Source organism: Zingiber officinale, chromosome 1B, assembly GCF_018446385.1.
Source record: "Zingiber officinale cultivar Zhangliang chromosome 1B, Zo_v1.1, whole genome shotgun sequence".
Taxonomy (NCBI): Eukaryota; Viridiplantae; Streptophyta; class Magnoliopsida; order Zingiberales; family Zingiberaceae; genus Zingiber; species Zingiber officinale.
Window position 1 is genome coordinate 126831449 of NC_055986.1, and position 17554 is coordinate 126849002.

The following is a 17554-nucleotide window of genomic DNA, read 5'->3' on the forward strand; positions in this document are numbered from 1 at the left end:
ACAATAATGTATTTTTTGAATTTCATTCTCATCATTATTTTGTGAAGGATCCCGCGACAAGAACTATTCTACTCCAAGGGGACACTAAAAACGGTCTTTATCATCTTCAACCCACCTCTCTCAAAACCTTTATTGGAGAACGCACAAACAAATTCTCTTGGTATGCACGTCTTGGTCATCCGTCTCTACGTCTTATTCAAGACATTATTTTTAGTTTATCAACTTCTTTAGCATTATTATCTCATGTATGTAAAGCTTGCATGAAAGCAAAATCTCATAAACTACCTTTTGTATCCTCTACTCATAACTCTAGCTTTTCTTTGGGAATTATTCACTCTGATATATGAGTTTCTACTCCTATTTTTTCTAATCAGGGTTTTCTTTACTATATTATTTTTATTGATAACTTTAGCAAGTTCACTTGAATTTTTTCTATGAAAAGAAAATCTGATCTTTTCGATATTTTTTATCGTTTTCAAAAGCATGTTAAGTGTTATTTTGATCGTAAAATACTCTCCTTTCATTCTGATTAGGGTGGAGAATATCAAGTGTTTCATCGTCATCTTACTTCCTCTAGCATCCTTCATCGAGTCTCTTGTCCCCACACTCCTGAACAAAATGAATCCGCTGAGAGAAAATATCATCATGTGTTTGAAATTACCTTAGCTCTTTTTAATCATGCCCTAGTTCCACTTAAATTTTGGGATGATGCGGTCCAAAACACAGTCTACCTTATCAATCATTTACCTACTCCACTAATTCAAAATAAGTGTCAATTGGAAAGACTTTATAACCATCTTCTAGATTACTCTTTCTTTCATATCTTTGGTTGCGCATGTTATCCTTGATTATGAACTTACTCTAAATAAAAGTTAAACTCTCGCTCTCTACAATGTGTTTTCCTTAGTTATAGTAATTTGCATTATGGGTACCGTTGCCTCCATATTTCGACCGGGCAGATATATATTTCTCGACATGTTACTTTTGATTAATCCCTTTTTCCGTTTGCAGTTGCTACCTCGGAACGTCCTTCAAATAATCAAGGCACCTATCTAATATCACTAACTAATATACTAGAATCCCCACATATTAATTCATCAGGACATATTGAAAGTATAAGAGGAGATAGTATCATGGGTCCTACTCCGTCTCCACATATTCCTATAAAAGGTAGATCCGCTACCTTAGCGGCCCCCTAGTGCCGGCCCCCTCCACATATTCCTATAGACTCAATGGCTAGTGGTGATTCACTCTCTAGTTCTAATTTTCATCCATCTGACCACTCATCTCTGAGTAGCTTTGATGATGATACTCCTCGGCAAATGCTTCCTCTAAGCGATATTTATACACACTATCAACTAGTTTCCACTCGTTATCCTCTTCCACGTGCTTTTATTGTTTCTTCAAATTTTGTTGAACCTTCTAGCTTTAAACAGGTGGTCAAAGATCTAAATTGGCATGCTGCGATGACTACAGAATTTGATGCTCTTCTTCACAATGCAACGTTGGAGAATATTGTGGGCTCTAAATGAGTTTACCGCATTAAGTATCGTGCAGATGGATCTATTGAACGTTACAAAACTAGCATTATTGCTAAAGGCTTTAATCAACAATTAGGTATTAACTTCAATGATACTTTTAGTTTAATCGTCAAAATTACAACTATCAGATTACTACTATCTATAGTTGTTAGCTCTAATTGGCTGATACGACAATTAGAGATTTCCAATGCTTTCCTTCATGGACACCTTGAAGAAACTATTTATATAGAGCGACCACCTGGATTTATCCACCCATAACTTCCAACACATATGTGTCAACTTCAGAAATCTATATATGGTTTTCAGCAAACACCTCGTGCATGATTTATCATCTATTTACCTGACTTCATACTTAGGGATTTTCTAGCTCAAAAACTGACTCTTCCCTATTCTATAAATATAATGAGGAATTTTTAATATTTGTTCTGATATATGTGGTGATGGGTTTTTCGGGCCGCGAAAACTGCTTTTTCGCGTCGCGGAAACCCCGAAACCCCCTAGCCACTGGATCTCGTGCGAAGAAAAACATTCAAAAATACGAGTACGAGTTTCAAACTATGATCTACAGTAGATCTTCAAAGGAACACCTCATGGAAGTTACAAAGCCATTTTCTTAATAACTTCACATTAATTGCATTTAATGGGGAGTTACACTATGGGAAGTGGCCGGCCACTTTTGGTTTTGAATGGGAATTCATTTTTCATTCAAGTGTGTATCTTCTTCCTTCTTCCTCTCAAGCTCTCCCTCTCCCCCTCCTCCTTGCTTGGAACCCACGACCAAGAGAAGAGAAGGAGCAAGAAGAGAGCTTAGGAGGAGGAAGATCACTTGAATGAGAGTTACACTTTCAAAATGAAACTCTTTTCATCTAATTAAGTGGTTTGTAACCTCCATGGGATACCAAGAGTCACAACTCTTGGTAACTCCCATGAGGTGGCACTTCACTTAAGTAACCATGATGATGTGGAGCATCATCATTGGTCCACTTAATGCCAACTCACCAATGATGTGGCATAAAGTCAAGTCTAACTTGACTCTTCATCTTCCTCTCAAGTCAAGTCAAACTTGACTTAATCTCTCTCATGGTTGATCGAATCCAACCATTTGATTCAAGCCAACTTAATATAATGAATCTAATTCATTTAATTAAATTGATTCAATGAGTCAAAATCTAAATTAGACTCATTGAACACATGAATCAACTTGAGTCGAACTCAAGTTAGCCCAATTAGGATTACTCTTAATCCAATTTGATTCATCAAATGAATCTAATCCTCTTGGTTCATCATATGAACCTAATCTCCATCTAATTGTCCTAAGTGTGTGACCCTATAGGTTCTTGTAATGTTGGCAATGCCCTAAACCCATTTAGGAGCATAAGTAATGAGCGGTATCTAGCAACACATCATTACTACCCAAGTTACAAGAATGTCGAGATCCGACATCACCTTGTGACTACTAATTGTGACTCTTCACAATATATGACGAGTGTCCTTCTATCCTAAACATCTAGATTGATCAATGTGAGGCATAGACCGTGTCATCCTATGACCAATCTAAATCTTGAACTCCAAGTAGACTCACTAAATCAAATGAGCTCAATATCCCATATTGACTCATTTAGGCATGGCCATACACTTCGTGGTCTCACTCTATCAAGAATACCGATGTCTCTCCCGTCATATAGGAGGGATAGATCACATCTACATCACTCACATCCCTCTGCATAATTTGTTATATACCCAGTAATCGCCTTTATAGTCCACCCAATTACGGGTGACGTTTGACGAAACCAAAGTACATAACTCCTTATGTAGGGATCTATGGTGACTTCAGGTCTAAGGACTAGTAGTCATGCTAATAGCCACATGAGAAAGTATATGACACTCATATAACGATCCATGATACTTTGTCATGGCGGGTCATTCAGTATACATTCTCTAATGTATACCCATGTGTCAACTTGATATCTCTATATCCATGACTTGTAAGATCAAGTCATCGAGTTGACCTACATGCTAGTCTTATTGCATTAACATTGTCCCTGAATGTTAATACTCGACTAGGAATGATTAAGAGTAGTGTTCCCTATATCATCTCACTATCGGTTCAACTAACCGATTGATATAGGTGAGAACCATCTACTCAAGGACATTATTATATTTAGTTTATTTGGCACCAATACAAGTAAGTATAATAACCAAAATTCAAATGTCTTTATTAATATACAAGAATATGATACAATGAGTCCATATAATCATCAAATGATTGGCTCTAGAGCTCTAACTAACATGTGGATGATATATTAATAACTAGTAGTAATTAAAATGACATTATTACTTTGCTCCGTCTTCTTCGTCAGGAGTTTTCAATTCAGGATCTTAGTAATGCTCATTTTTTTCCTTGGCATAGTATTTCTTTCACATTCTGAAGGTTGACTTCTCTCTCAAAGCAAATATACTATTGGATTTCTACAACGAGCTAAAATGGATGGTCCACGTCCTATCTTCACATCAATCATTGAAGATGGTTTCACTGCACCTTCATCCTCCTCTTTAATATTTGACCCTAGATCTACTGATGCATTGTTGGTGCCCTACAATACGTCACCATTACACGACCTGATATTGCTTTCGCTGTGAATCATCCCTGTAAATTTATGAATGATCCTACTGAACATCATTGGGAAGATATTAAAAGAATTTTTCGATATCTTAAAGGTACTATTCTACATGAGTTGATTGTCTACAATGATGCAGATTATATTGGGCTGGATCTCCCGAAGATAGATATTTTACTAGTGAATATGCTATATTTTTTGGATAAAATTTTATTTCTTGATTTTTAAAGAGATAATTTATAATCTCTCTTAAGTATTGAAATTAAATATAAAGATATAATTAACGTGATGTCAGGCATTTACATTTTAATTAAAAACTGAAATAAAGAAACCATAGAAATTTTTAGATTTATTATTTTTAAATAAACATATGCATTGTATTTAGTAGTGCATGCCCATAATTACGAAGACAAAACCCAGCAAATTTCTCAGCTTTCACGTGACGACTCTGCAATCTTCAATGCTAGGACGAGGAATCTTTTCAGTGCATGTCTTCCCTCGCAGAGCAATACAGCCACAGCACGGCGCCTATGCCAGAGATGTCTCACAAAGCAGCCGAAAGCTGGCCAGGAATCCAATGGAAACAAAGCATAAATAGTCTGTTTAACTTCAACATTTCAGTACCCATCAGCGATCAGCCCCTATAGCGTACTCCTCAGTTCGCAATTCCTCTGGCTTTCTTTTGCTCTCATCAGATCGATGGAGTCCTACAAGAGAATGCTTCCTGCATTGTTCTTGCTCTGCTTCCTTCTCCTGTCATCTGGTTAGACAATTTCTAATTTTCTCTTCTCTTGATCAACGCCAATATGTTGATGGCTATATATATTTTGATTGTTATGTACGTGAATAACACTGATGGACGCAGAGATGGGGACGAGGGTTGTGGTGGCGAGGACATGCGAGTCTCAGAGCCACAAGTTCGTGGGGCAGTGCGTGAGGCCGCCCAACTGCGCCAACGTGTGCCGTACGGAGGGGTCGTTCACGGGAGGGGTATGCCGTGGTACCCTGCTCAACCGCAAATGCTACTGCACCAAGATTTGCTAAATAATTATTAAGCTCTATAACTGATCAACCAAGAGCCAACACGAATTGGTGATGTCGTCGTTGGGGTTTAAGATTTTAGAGTAAGATCATTGTCGCACTGGTATAGTAGCAGTTCGTCCTTGTTTGAACTTAGTAGGCTACTTAGTTTGCAGTGTCATGCAGCGTTTATGGTGATCAATAATCAATATCATGTTTGCTGTTTGGTTTATTGGTATTTCTTTTCCCATGATTTCTTTCTCCTTCTATTAATGGCTGGTTTCTCATGGATTATGAAACGATGACTGGTTTTTGATGTAATTAATTTAACTTTTCTGTCTTTTTCTTTTTAATTAACCAAAATGCTTATGAGAAACACAAAATTATATAATAAAAACTCAAAAGAATCACTAAACCTGAAAGCTGACTAATTATGCTCTTGTTACCAAGAACACTTCCTATCAGATGAAGGATATACATGGACACTGCAGTAGAAGTTCAATTTGCATTGCTACATCATACTGAATGCTCTGGTATCAGAACCTCTATCTATCTATCTTCAGATTGATTGAGCATGGTGGCCATGCGAACAAACTTTGACTCTCGCTCTGCGAAGAAATGTTCAGTTACAGAGATTTCAGCAGCACCCATGATGCAGAAAAATCACCAGTATCTTGGTTCTTCCCTTAAAGAAGTGTTACCAGGTACATGAAGCTGGGAGAAAGCAAAACTAATATTAAGGCCAAACACACACTCAACTGAAAAAGTCCAGAAGTTTAAAATTACATTTAGAAGATCATCTGACAACATAATGTATCATTTTTCAGAAGAAAAAAAAACTGAAGAATGGACTGCAAGTTTACCTGACTAGCAAGGGGAAGAATGGACTGAAAAAGGTTGTCATCAATTAACACGGGCAATGGAGGCAACTGACTCATACTTCCCTGTGTGCCACTCATCCTGTTCAAAGAAAAAACAGAGTCCCTTTATCTTTTATGTGAACTTGGACCATTCATCACCTAAAAAGACTGTTAATTGAAGATTTTGAAATCATTTACCTATTTAAAATGGTTGATATGTTTTCTCTTGTACGATAGAATAGGTTGATATTATCTTCTACCTGAAATGCATCAAAGAGAATTGAAGTGATATAAAAAATTACTCAATTATCTATCAAACTGAAGCATTCTTAAATAAATAAACTGAAAGAGTATAACACTTTGGTATTCCATATGGTCACATTCATAATCAGTTTGATAATCTGGTCGCTGATTCGATTGAGTGATCATTGACATCATTTTCAAACACAAACAAAAGCTTTGAATTATGCTTCCATATTACTTCTTCTACGCCATTATCTATTGATCATTATTTATGGAATTATGTTTTCTATATCCTTCCTCTTTGCTCCTGTCGCATCATCTTTACTCCAATACTTCTTCCTGATATACTCTTATACTGCCAATAATTGACATGAAGAGAAGATGGCCTCACTTCTTTTTATGGGTGGAAAACATTAGCTAATTCTTAGACAACCACTCACAATGTGTGTACTTGACTGACTATCGAAACCGTAACTCCATTAGAAAAGGGTATCAAGCAGAAACCATATCGTAAACTTGAAAACTAGAAGGGAGGAAAAAGGCAGAGGGGGTTAGCTATCAACCTTACTCAATTCAAGGTTTGATCCAATCTGATTGAGAAGGTTAAAATTCTCGATTAGAAGGCGTTGTGTCTCAGTGTTCACTGTAGAAGCTGTTGAGAAACAAAAAGTTGTTTAGTGTTTTCAAAAAAAAAGTTGGTAAAAGATGAATAATTCAATAACCCTACCACCTTGACTGAACTGATTATTTGTGGGCAAATCATGCATCCTCAGAGAAAAGGAGGTTGTGCTCTCCGTTTGAACAGAAGGTGCTCTCAGTGAGGAAGAAAACGCCACTTTTTCCTGAAGAAAACCCAACAACGCCATCATAGCAATTTGTGTTAAAAAAACATAGCTAATCACAGAACTTCTTGAAGTCATTGTGTTTTCATGCAACAAGAGAGCAACAAATAGATAATTTGTTTCTTTTGCTAAGTATTGCCTTAGTATGATACATATGAGAGAATCAGAGAAATTTAACAAGTGATCAAATAAAAGAAAGAAATAAAAAATTGAAGTGAGAAATTAAGAAGCGCCAATTCTATAATTTACTAAATTCTACAGGTGGAAATAAGTTGATCATTTTTTGTGATCAACAATTTAGAAGGAAAAAAAAAAGGTACAAGGTTGAGACTAGGTGTCTTTTACCTTCTTTTCTAAACAGTAACTTCTTAGCTTGCGTCTTTTACCGGTCTCCTTCTACAAGGAAGATCATTATATCAGTAAAAAAACAAAACTAGATTGTAAATACTTTTCATACTGCTTCACCAGCACCATAAAATGCAGGACTGTAAAGTAAGGTTTATCAAATAGCAATGAATGCTAAAACATGATAATAGCAGACCATTTGATAATGAATTCACCAAATGGAATGCAGAAAATATATCTTTCAGTGCTAAAGAGTATGTAGTAATACTGTGATGCACAAGAATCCTAATGAGAATGTATAATGCAAAACTACTGTATGTGTAAAAAGTGTATACTCACAGCTATCAACCGGCACCTCATGGCGACATCCCTCACTGTCTTCTCAGGCAGCTTAGCTGCTATCTTGATATACTTCATTATATTAGTTGGCTCAGTAGCATGTCTGGGCATTTGACATTAACCAGTAGTGTCAAGAAAAAGAGTGAATTTTCTAGCCTACCAGAGTGAAATTTCAGTAATATTTTATCTATGTTCTAGAACAGAAAAGTCGAAACTAGGCAATTGAGTGCTACACCTTCATAACTTAAATTCTTCAAATAGATAGATAATTCATTCCCACAATCTAGTTCAATTAAAGTTTTCCCATACTTCACTGCATTGATCTTATATACACAGTTGAGCTTTTATAAATTAGCAGTGTGCATTAGAGGGACAGAGAATCGATATCAAAACCAGCAAGCAAAATAAACTTACTCTATAAGGCCTTGCCTCAACACATATAATTCCTCCAGAGCCCAATTGGCAGTTGCCGCTGGACTGAGCTTGAGAGGGGGCACTGGGTCAAGAATGATGTTCCTTGAAAGATTACCGGGCAGTGACAAGACAGAAGAAGTGTAACTTTGTGTTACAGGGTGGCCTGGCAAGATCATCCCTCCCATGTTGCTAACACCATCTGAAGCATACATTCCCTCGGATATCAACCCTGCCGCATTGCTCATTGCTGCTGGTTGAAAAGGAACTACGTTTTGATTGTTAAAAGATGGAGGAAGGGCTCCTCCATAGTGAAAACTCAAATTCTGATCAGCCGACATTTTCATCCCACAAGTAGCTTATTTGCTGAAAGAAATCAGAGTCTGAGTGCGATTTGAAGACCCAGAACTTTTCGAGAACCCTCCAAAGTGAAGCTCCAGATTCTGGACAGTTTAAGCTATATCAGTATCAAAACCTCAACAATAACAAAAGCAACATCCAAAAATTACAAAAAAGAACGTTTCTTCTCCTCACCAATTGAAGACAAAATAAGCATCAAAACCGAGTTTCCTACCCTAACAATGGCAGTACAAAATCACATCTGAACCTGGAACCGATGATTCCAGAACTACTTTTTTTTCCGAACAAAACCTTCAGCTAGTGCAACCAAGAATCGACTATGAAACAAAGATCAGATTTTTGGCTACAAAGAGTTTACAGACGCGGAAGAAACGCAAAAAGGAACCGCAAGGACTAACCTAATTCTTCCCAATAATACGTTTTGTTTTCGTGCAAAAAATTAAAAAAAAACTTTCAGGAAGAACGGGAATCCAGCAAGGTTTCGATTTTCGAAGGAATGGAACCCCGAACACAGGGCAGGCACATACCACTCCTTACTTCGTTCTCCACTCTGCTATGGGATCGACACAAGAGCAGAAATTGGGAGCGAGGGTGTAATCAGCAAAGCCGCAGTTCAAGTCCCGACGGAGCCATTCTATTCAATGCATGAAAGTTGCTACTCCGTGCGGAACCCTTGGCCGCCCTCACAACTCCGCACCTCTCCAGCCCTCCTCCCTCGTTCCTTTCCGTCCAAACAACTCCTACTTTAATTTTTTTTTGCCCTTTTTCTTTTTCTTGTTGTGCTTTGAGGCAGATTAGTTTTGATACGTCTCTCTCTGCTTTTGGTTCTTCTTGGCTTCTGCTTCAGCTTTTACTGACACTGTGTTCGCGTTTCTTTTTCATTCCACAACCACAACAGCATAGTGAATTCGGTGCGCATTCCCCAAGCCGAATTCTTCACTCTTTTCTCGTTCTGGCATATTCTCACTACCTTTCATCTGTCGGCGACACTGTTCGTCACGGTTACTTTACTGAGAAGTGGCTGGTTTGCCAGAAAAGATTGCACTGTGCTGTTAATGAATTCATTACCGTGATGCCGATTTCGATTGCCTCAATAATAATGAACTCATTATTCTTTTTCCAGCTAATCAATCTATAAAAGATCATCTCGGAAAGCTAAATAAATTAAGCTAATCATACTGCATTTATTGCTCTCACCACCATCGTGTGCTTTAGAACTGTCGATCCACCTACGGCTCGAAAGAAATTCAATCTTTGCACGAAGGAATTATGATAGAGGACGTGACGTAATAAACCACTAAAAAAGACGTACAAAAGTGGATTAGTTACATGAGAGGGCAGCCGGGTATTGGTGGATGGCGGCGGCAAGTGCAAAGAGCACGTGGATTTTGGTTGGAGGATACGCGCAAAGCAATGTGCAGCCACGAGCACGATGGGAACGCTTGCATGGCTGCTGAGAGGTTCTACAGTGCAATTTATAAGAAGAGGACAACTTGCATTCCACTTGCTCGAGGGAGTCTCCCTCTCTATCGTTGAATGACTCACATGACACACATGATCAAAATGCAAAATTTAATATTTTATTATTATTATGAGACATTGGTTACCACGCTAATTATGAGATCCTTTCATTTCATTGTTACATTTCTATATCGATATATACAAACTTGAATTTGTTCCACATGTTTAGCATAAACAAAGTAATCTGATGAATACATTCATTACAAACAAATACAAAAGTATCATTTGTCTCTATAATACATCTTTAAGCTCAGGAAAAAGTACTCAGCGTATCAAAGATAAATAGCTATAGTAAATGCAAATGTTTACCTTGGGTGATGTTGAGATCGCATTAGCTCCTCCTCTAAGCTATAACTTCGAGAATTTCCTTGATTCATTAGATATATCAACTCTGAGGAAGGATAAGTTGAAACACTACTACTTATCAAGTCTTCACTTAATTCCTTTTTATCTGCAATACTTGGTTTTATTTTTTTCATTCTAGTTTTTCTCATGCATTGTAATTTGTACTCAACTTCTTTCATTGTAGGTCTTTTGGCACTTTCCAAACTTAGACACATTTCAATCAGGTGAATAAATTCAACAAGCTCTGGCTTCGTTGCTTCTTTCATGACTCGATCCTCTACAAGATCAAATGCTCTATTCTCTTTTGTTGCTTCGAGAAAATGCATAGCTAGATTTTGTTGTGGTCCTATTCTTGTTGCACGGGTGGGTTTTTTCCCTGTTAAGAGCTCTAGAAGAATAACACCAAAGCTATAAACATCACTCTTCTCAGTAAACAAACCAGTTTGATAATACTCTGGATCTAAATACCCAAATGTACCTTGGACGGTAGTAAATATATGAGTTTCATTAAGAGGGTTAAATCGTGAAGCTCCAAAATCTGATACTTTTGCTCTTAAAGCTTCATCTAAAAGAATATTTGATGACTTTATATCTCTGTGAAAAATAGACATTGAAGCAGCAGAATGCAAATAAGAAATAGCTCCAGCAGATTCAACAAGTATCCTTAGACGATCATCCCATGATAGTTTAGAATGAGCCGGTGCATGAAGATGGTCTAACAAAGATCCATTAGTGATAAATTCATAAACCAATAAAGGGACTTCAGATTCTAGGCAGCATCCGAATAATCTAACTACATTTCTATGATTAATTTGTGATAGAACTGCAACCTCATTTATGAATTGGTCTATCTCACACTTGTCCACAAGTTTTGACTTTTTTATGGCAACCACTCGTAGATCAGATAAAATTCCTTTGTAAACTATTCCGTGCCCTCCGCTACCAAGCACTCGACTTTCATCAAAATTGTTTGTTGCCTTCTCTAACTCTTCCAATGAAAATATCTTTGTTCTCTCTGAAAAATATTCACTTGAAGAAATTAATTGTTGCAACAACAAACCATGATTTTGGTGAAAATTCTTTTCTCTTATTTTCTTCTGTTTCCTTATCTTCCATTTCCTAGACAGGATGACCAACAGTAGACTTGACAATAGGAGGCCAATGCCAATGCTTGCACCAAGGATGGCACCTGCACAATATACATTAATATACAAACAATGACGGAAGATTAACACGGTGGCAAAAGGCGAATCTCACACAGATTGAAGATTAACATATTCTGCTGTATATATAATAGCCTTCATAACTTATTTGGTTTCAAGGATTTACCTAACAAGAGAGTTTGCTTTTTGTTAGGGATGCATGCGTGTCTAGGATCACCAGAGGTTCCTGGGGGACAAGTGCAACGGAAACTGCCTTCTGTATTTGTACAATCTCCATTGCAAATATATCGTTCCGGAAAATTGCACTCGTTGATATCTAGAAATCCCCAAAGCTAGCGTATCAGTAATCGCATCACTCAATTAGCGAAATTAAAGAGATGAAAAGACTTTTGAGCACCTTGGCATCCATTGTTAATGTAAGGATTTCCCTGGTAACCCTGCAAGCATTCGCATCGATAGCCTTGTGCCTGACCAGTGCTTGTGGTATTTATGTCTATGCAGGAGCTGTGCCTGTCGACGCAGGCGAAGGTGGTCATGTTCTTCCCACCATCCTCGCAAGATTGGTAGGACACTACCCAACTAAAGTAGATCCGCTCTCTGAGGTAAGTCAAAGGTGTGGCTTTGTCAGAGAAGTAGGAGAAATAGCCAGGCGCATAGAGATCCAACAGTCCGTCCTCTATAGAAATGCTGGTCACCACGTAGTCTTGGTATAGGAGAGTCGATGCACCGGAAATCTCATTGCATGTCAGAGCAAATGCTTCGTCTCGGTAACAACCTTCCTTCAGCCCAAACGGGTAAAGAACAGTTACATTCCCACATTCCACTGGGCAATCGTTTGCCGGAATGAAGGTAGACTTTGTCTCTGAAGACAACATGCATAACAAACCACCAAATATAATGGTCAGTTACTTAACGCAAACAAACATTATATTTGAGCTTTGAGAACGTAAGAGAAAAGCAAGATGAAGTACCTTGGCAGCCATCTGGTAGGTATGGATTGCCTTCATAACTTAAAGAACACAGACAAAAGTATCCAATAGTATCTGAGGAAGCTCCAGGGTAAGCATCGTAGCAATCACTGTTTCGACTACGACAAGCATAAGTGGCGGAATTCTGTCTCGCCTCTTCGCACGTAGAATGGTCATCCATGTACCAAGCAAGGGAGGCCTTTAGGCCTGCCCTATCCCCGCTCGTAGTAAACCTCTGCAAGGCCTCATCGCTGGTGTATTCATCATACACCATGAGAGTAAATTAAGATAGAAATTCTCCAAATTATTAAAAAATTTGAGTAATCATGATGAATCGAAGTAATTGAGAAATACTCTGATTCCAACTCGCTGAAACCATGAGAGTAAATTAGACATGGCAACGTAAAAAATATAAAACGAATAAATCAAATTAATTATCTGAAAATCATAGTACTAAAGAAATCTACGAGTTGAAAAAGCAGAAATTCCATTTCACACACAAAAAAAAAATGGAAATATGATGTAGCCACAACAATTGGAAACAATCTGCACCTATTAATCTCAGTGTAATCGATTGATAAAAACGATGTACTCACCTTTGCCTAACTTGTATCTCTGTATCAGCGTTGGCAGCTAATTGCTCTTAACCAGAGCCCAAGCTTCGTGATATAGGAGAGAGAAATTGTTCATACAGAAACAAAGAAGTATGGCTTCCAATGGCCAATGACGGTATTCCTTTTCTTTTTCTCATACAAATAATTGCCGTTGGTCTGAATGATCTGTCTGGGGATAATTACTACTAATTACTTAATTGACTTGAATTGTGCAAGTTTTCTTCCTAGTGCTCCCACATGTATTAATTTGAATGTTGATGTTTCAACTATACATATGAATTGTCATCCCCAGAGATTGCATTGACTGTTCTTCGCATTAATCTCTGCTGAGCCTTTGAATGTTCTCCCCACTATGCTTTAAGGTTTCAATATGCGAATGATTTATAGGGTATTGTCTTGAAATTCTATGGAATTTTTGAGAATTTATTTTGAAATGTTATGTCAACGTATTCTTTTCCATAGAATTGACTTTTTTTTTTTCAATTCCTTATGAAACGGTTCCAAGAAACTTGATGGAAAATAAAAGGGAACCTTTCCCATTTGTTTTTCAGTTTTCAAAAAGTATTTAGGCGTTTTTTTTTTTTTTGACTTCTGAGAGAGGTGCACTTGCTGAGTATTTACACGTGTCCGATGGCCATTTTTTCGATTTTGTTTTTATTTATTTTATGATTCAATTTAGTTGGTGTGAACAGTACATAACGGTGATATTGCAATTATAGAACACTTAAAATTGGATCGTTTCCGCTCTTAGTCCGCGTGCATTCCGATGTAATCTGTGTTTTTATGTTCCCGTCGATGCTGGGCTCGCTCCTCGATCTCCCCTTCTTCCACATTTCTCGGTGGACATCGGGATTCCTCCAAGAAAAACGAATTTAATCTGACTTTGTTCTGCTCCGCAGTTGATTCGTCGATCTAGGGTTTTCCTGGCACATTGCTTAGTTCCACATAGGATTCCCGTCTGCGGGATTTTCTGCGAGTTCTTGAGTTCGAGGGCTTCTTTTCTTGTTTTCTACAGAAGCGAAAAGGTCCCAATTTGGGGAAAGTTGCGTTTTGATCCGCGGGTGGAGAATCAAGGAGAAGCGGATCCATAGATGTTGACGGAGAGAAGCAGGATGGGTTGTCATCTGTTTGCAGATGGTTCCTTGGATGGCCACGGCGTCGGTATTGCAATGATCTCTTCGCCGTTGCATCCATCTTCGTCTTCCTCCTCTCCAAGCTGCATCCACCATCGCGTCTCTAAGATGGATACTCTTGCTGGTCTTGCTATCAAGTACGGTGTGGAGGTAATTAATGTTCTTCATTACTATTCGTGTTGAGCCAATGAGGAAATAATATATAGTTTTTCCAGTTTTAGATTGCTGTTCATCATCAAGAACAAGTTAATCGATGAACAGTTAAACCAACATTGTTCATTTCATTAAAAAGCTTAGAATCTGGCTACTCAATGATTTGTTATAAATCAGAATAGTTAAAAGTGTGATTTATTTGTAGGAACAAATTCTGCTATCAAAAGAATTACCTTTTTCTATTTCTCTAGTCTGATTGTGATGCTCTGTGAATATTAATACTTAGGTTTCAGACATCAAGCGAATAAATGGACTTGTAACAGACCTTCAGATGTTTGCTCATAAGTCATTGCAGATCCCACAGCCAGGGAGGCATCCACCGTCTCCTCTATCTAATGGTTCAACAGAGAATAGGTAATTCTCTTCTTTATCAATTTGAAACAAATAATTATTTATAGTTGCTATAAAAAAACTTCTTTTGGAGATGTCTAATATGTGGCATGTGGATACTTCGTAGTAAGTTTTGAAAGCTAAATTGTGATTTATCTTAATCCATTACAAATTACTAAATGGTGAGTGTGTTGGCTCAGCATTGGAGAAATTTAGTAGCACCTGATTTTGATTTGATTTATATACACAATATAGATGGCTCAGGCTGTTCAGTGACAACAGTTCAAGTAGTAATCTTCTTTTTCTACACAAGCTCTACACCGGACTGTAATCTTCTTTTTCTAGAATACAAAAAATTGCATGTTAAAACAACTTGTCTATCACAGATTGCTAGTATAATTTCTTGATACTGATGCTACGTCGATCCAGTTAACATCTTTTCATTCATTGCATGAAATTTTTCACTTTTCTTACTTCGATAGGTGTAGAGATTATTGCACACCCCATGATCCTCATAATGATGTGTTAGAACTGATCCAGTCTTTCAATTCAAAAGCTCCTCCGTGCAATGTTTCTCCAGCCATGAGCAGATTACAAGGATATTATGGTCTCACTCCCATTAAAAGAAGATCTGAATTTGAAGACATCTCAACCGAAGAACCACCAACTCCGAGTCAGCATCTAAGCAAGCACAGGAAATCTAGAAGTCTTATGAATTTATTCTTAGAAGGTGAAGAAAATAGTGAGGCTGAGAGATCTTTTAGGCGTCGTCAAAAGTGTGATCGAAGCCCAATTTTCCATCACTCAGAAGCGTCCTCGAGAGGAAAAGGAAATGTTGGAGTCCCAGAGAGGATAGGAAAAGGCATAGCACCAAGGCCAAAGGCAGGAAGCAGGACTGAGATCGACATGGCTCGTTCAGGTGCTGTCACTCCTGGCAGTGACAGTGTCAAAACTGAACAGCATTTGTCTTTGAGGAAATCATCCAGCACATCATGCTTGCTCTTGGAGGATTTTGATAATAGTTCTTCGATGTGGCTGGCGAGCAGCTGGATTTTGAATACAGATATCCTTGTTAAGCCAATAATTGATGGGCTCCCCAAGTCCATAATCGTGAGGAGGAACAAGACTGCTCTGGATTAGGCACCCCTCTAAGGAATTGTTGTATCAGCAACTCGATATATACAAGTACGCACGTACTTAACATTGATTAAGAAAAAGCTCCTTGTGGTGTAGAAGGTTTCTATGCGAATCCCGATAAATGATAAGTTGTTGGGTTGTGATTGGAGTTGGTTTTCCAATTGTACTTCTTCTAAGGACTGGTGCATCTATTCGATTAAAATAAGGCAAAAAGAAAAGGAAAAATGAAATAAAAATGGCTCAAGATAGTACGTTAAAAGTCCATTTTATATCTGGATTCCTCCCAAGATTTAAAATTTGATTTGACAGAGCTGAAGGAGAGGATCTACACCTGAATTGGTTGACCTGGCTTTATCCCAATAGAGTTGGTCATCCTCCATTGAATTAATGGCTCTCGCTGTCCGTACGTCTTGTGGTTCGCAACCCGACCAAGCAACATGCGGGCCCCACATCGCCGCCACGTCCGACTGGAAGCTGGTGGTTGGCTGCCGACCGCCATCCAAAGATAACAAATATGAAGTTGAGGCGCGCCGGCGACGATGGAGGAGTGTGTGAGGCCGAAAGCAAAAGCGTTTAATTAAGCACATATATGACAGTCAAATAATTATTATAAATTATTAAATTTATAATATTCAAATTAATTAATTCAATAGTTATAACTTAAGAATCACCTGTTCAAATTTTCTGTCCCGAGAATGTGCCTATCCCTCTGTCCCACGCAGAAAACGACAACCGACTCATGAAAAACACGTGACGAAGGCGGAAACCAAAAGAGCTTCGGTCAGCAGACCGATCAGGACATATCCTGATCGGTCTGGGAGGCTTCTGATCGGTCTATGGACCGATCAGCATATAGGTGGATCCGTCCACAGACCGATCCCTATTGTCCTATAGACCGATCCTCTGGACCGATCAGAACATATCCTGATCGGTCTGGGAGGCTTCTGATCGGGAGGCTTCTCATGACAAGGTTGTCTCGTGAGAAACACGTGACGCAGAGAAAAATTAACTTTTGCCCCGAAAACCTCTTCAGCGAAAACCTCTTCGCGACTTTTCCCTCTGCCCTAACCTTCCTGTGCCCTAACCTTCCTCATGAGACAACCTTCCGCCTCCCGATAACCTTCCGCTGTCCCTCCGAAGCCCCGCCTGTGCGAAATCCCGACGTCTTCCAACTTTCGACGGCAACAGTGATCCCAACGAGGCGCCGCCCTTCTCCTTCCAACCTTAGACGCGAATCCTTCCCACCTTTGATAGACAGGTGCAGGCAACACCCCGCCGAACCAGTTCGAAGATCCTGCTAAGTCGCCTTTCAGGTATAAAGGTTCTAGCAAATTCAAATGCATTGCTTCAGTTCTTTACCCGATTTATGGCACGTTAATGCTGGAATCTGTGTTCTTATTTGTGCTGTGTTTCTGTATTTGTTTCTTGTGCCAATTACTTCCTTCATATGCTGATCGTATAAGGCAGTTTCAAGTTCTCTGGCATTAATGCAACAGTTTCTCTCATGTGACATATCCAGTGCATCCATTTCTTAATAAAGACTAAGGGATC

At 38.5% G+C, this 17554-nt stretch overlaps 4 protein-coding genes across 5 annotated transcripts; 2 read left to right on the plus strand and 2 right to left on the minus strand.

Annotated features, from left to right (window-relative positions):
- The first annotated feature begins 4764 nt into the window (after positions 1 to 4764).
- On the plus strand, positions 4765 to 5411 carry LOC121978001 (defensin Ec-AMP-D1-like). Its single transcript, XM_042530399.1, has 2 exons — positions 4765 to 4922; positions 5025 to 5411. The coding sequence occupies exons 1-2, from the start codon at positions 4859 to 4861 to the stop codon at positions 5201 to 5203; spliced, it is 243 nt and encodes an 80-aa protein (XP_042386333.1). The 5' UTR covers positions 4765 to 4858; the 3' UTR covers positions 5204 to 5411.
- A 192-nt stretch (positions 5412 to 5603) lies between these two features.
- Positions 5604 to 9759, minus strand: LOC121977983. Of its 2 annotated transcripts, none has more exons than XM_042530383.1 (9): positions 9107 to 9759; positions 8223 to 8662; positions 7809 to 7911; positions 7470 to 7520; positions 7013 to 7124; positions 6846 to 6934; positions 6238 to 6299; positions 6043 to 6163; positions 5604 to 5893 (listed from the first exon to the last, which is right to left on the minus strand). In XM_042530383.1, exons 2-9 carry the CDS (start codon positions 8564 to 8566, stop codon positions 5843 to 5845), a joined length of 933 nt encoding a protein of 310 aa, XP_042386317.1. In that variant the 5' UTR covers positions 8567 to 8662; positions 9107 to 9759; the 3' UTR covers positions 5604 to 5842. The 2 variants fall into 2 exon arrangements, with proteins under 2 accessions (XP_042386317.1, XP_042386323.1); XM_042530389.1 differs by having other exon boundaries at positions 6043 to 6139; positions 9107 to 9746.
- Positions 9760 to 10227: 468 nt separating this feature from the next.
- LOC121978011 (putative wall-associated receptor kinase-like 16) lies at positions 10228 to 13327 on the minus strand. Its single transcript, XM_042530410.1, has 5 exons — positions 13173 to 13327; positions 12580 to 12827; positions 12006 to 12470; positions 11775 to 11924; positions 10228 to 11634 (listed from the first exon to the last, which is right to left on the minus strand). The coding sequence occupies exons 2-5, from the start codon at positions 12755 to 12757 to the stop codon at positions 10406 to 10408; spliced, it is 2022 nt and encodes a 673-aa protein (XP_042386344.1). The 5' UTR covers positions 12758 to 12827; positions 13173 to 13327; the 3' UTR covers positions 10228 to 10405.
- Positions 13328 to 13952: 625 nt separating this feature from the next.
- LOC121978083 lies at positions 13953 to 16179 on the plus strand. The gene is made up of 3 exons (XM_042530469.1): positions 13953 to 14473; positions 14763 to 14890; positions 15349 to 16179. The coding sequence occupies exons 1-3, from the start codon at positions 14282 to 14284 to the stop codon at positions 16004 to 16006; spliced, it is 978 nt and encodes a 325-aa protein (XP_042386403.1). The 5' UTR covers positions 13953 to 14281; the 3' UTR covers positions 16007 to 16179.
- The last annotated feature ends 1375 nt before the right edge of the window (positions 16180 to 17554 follow it).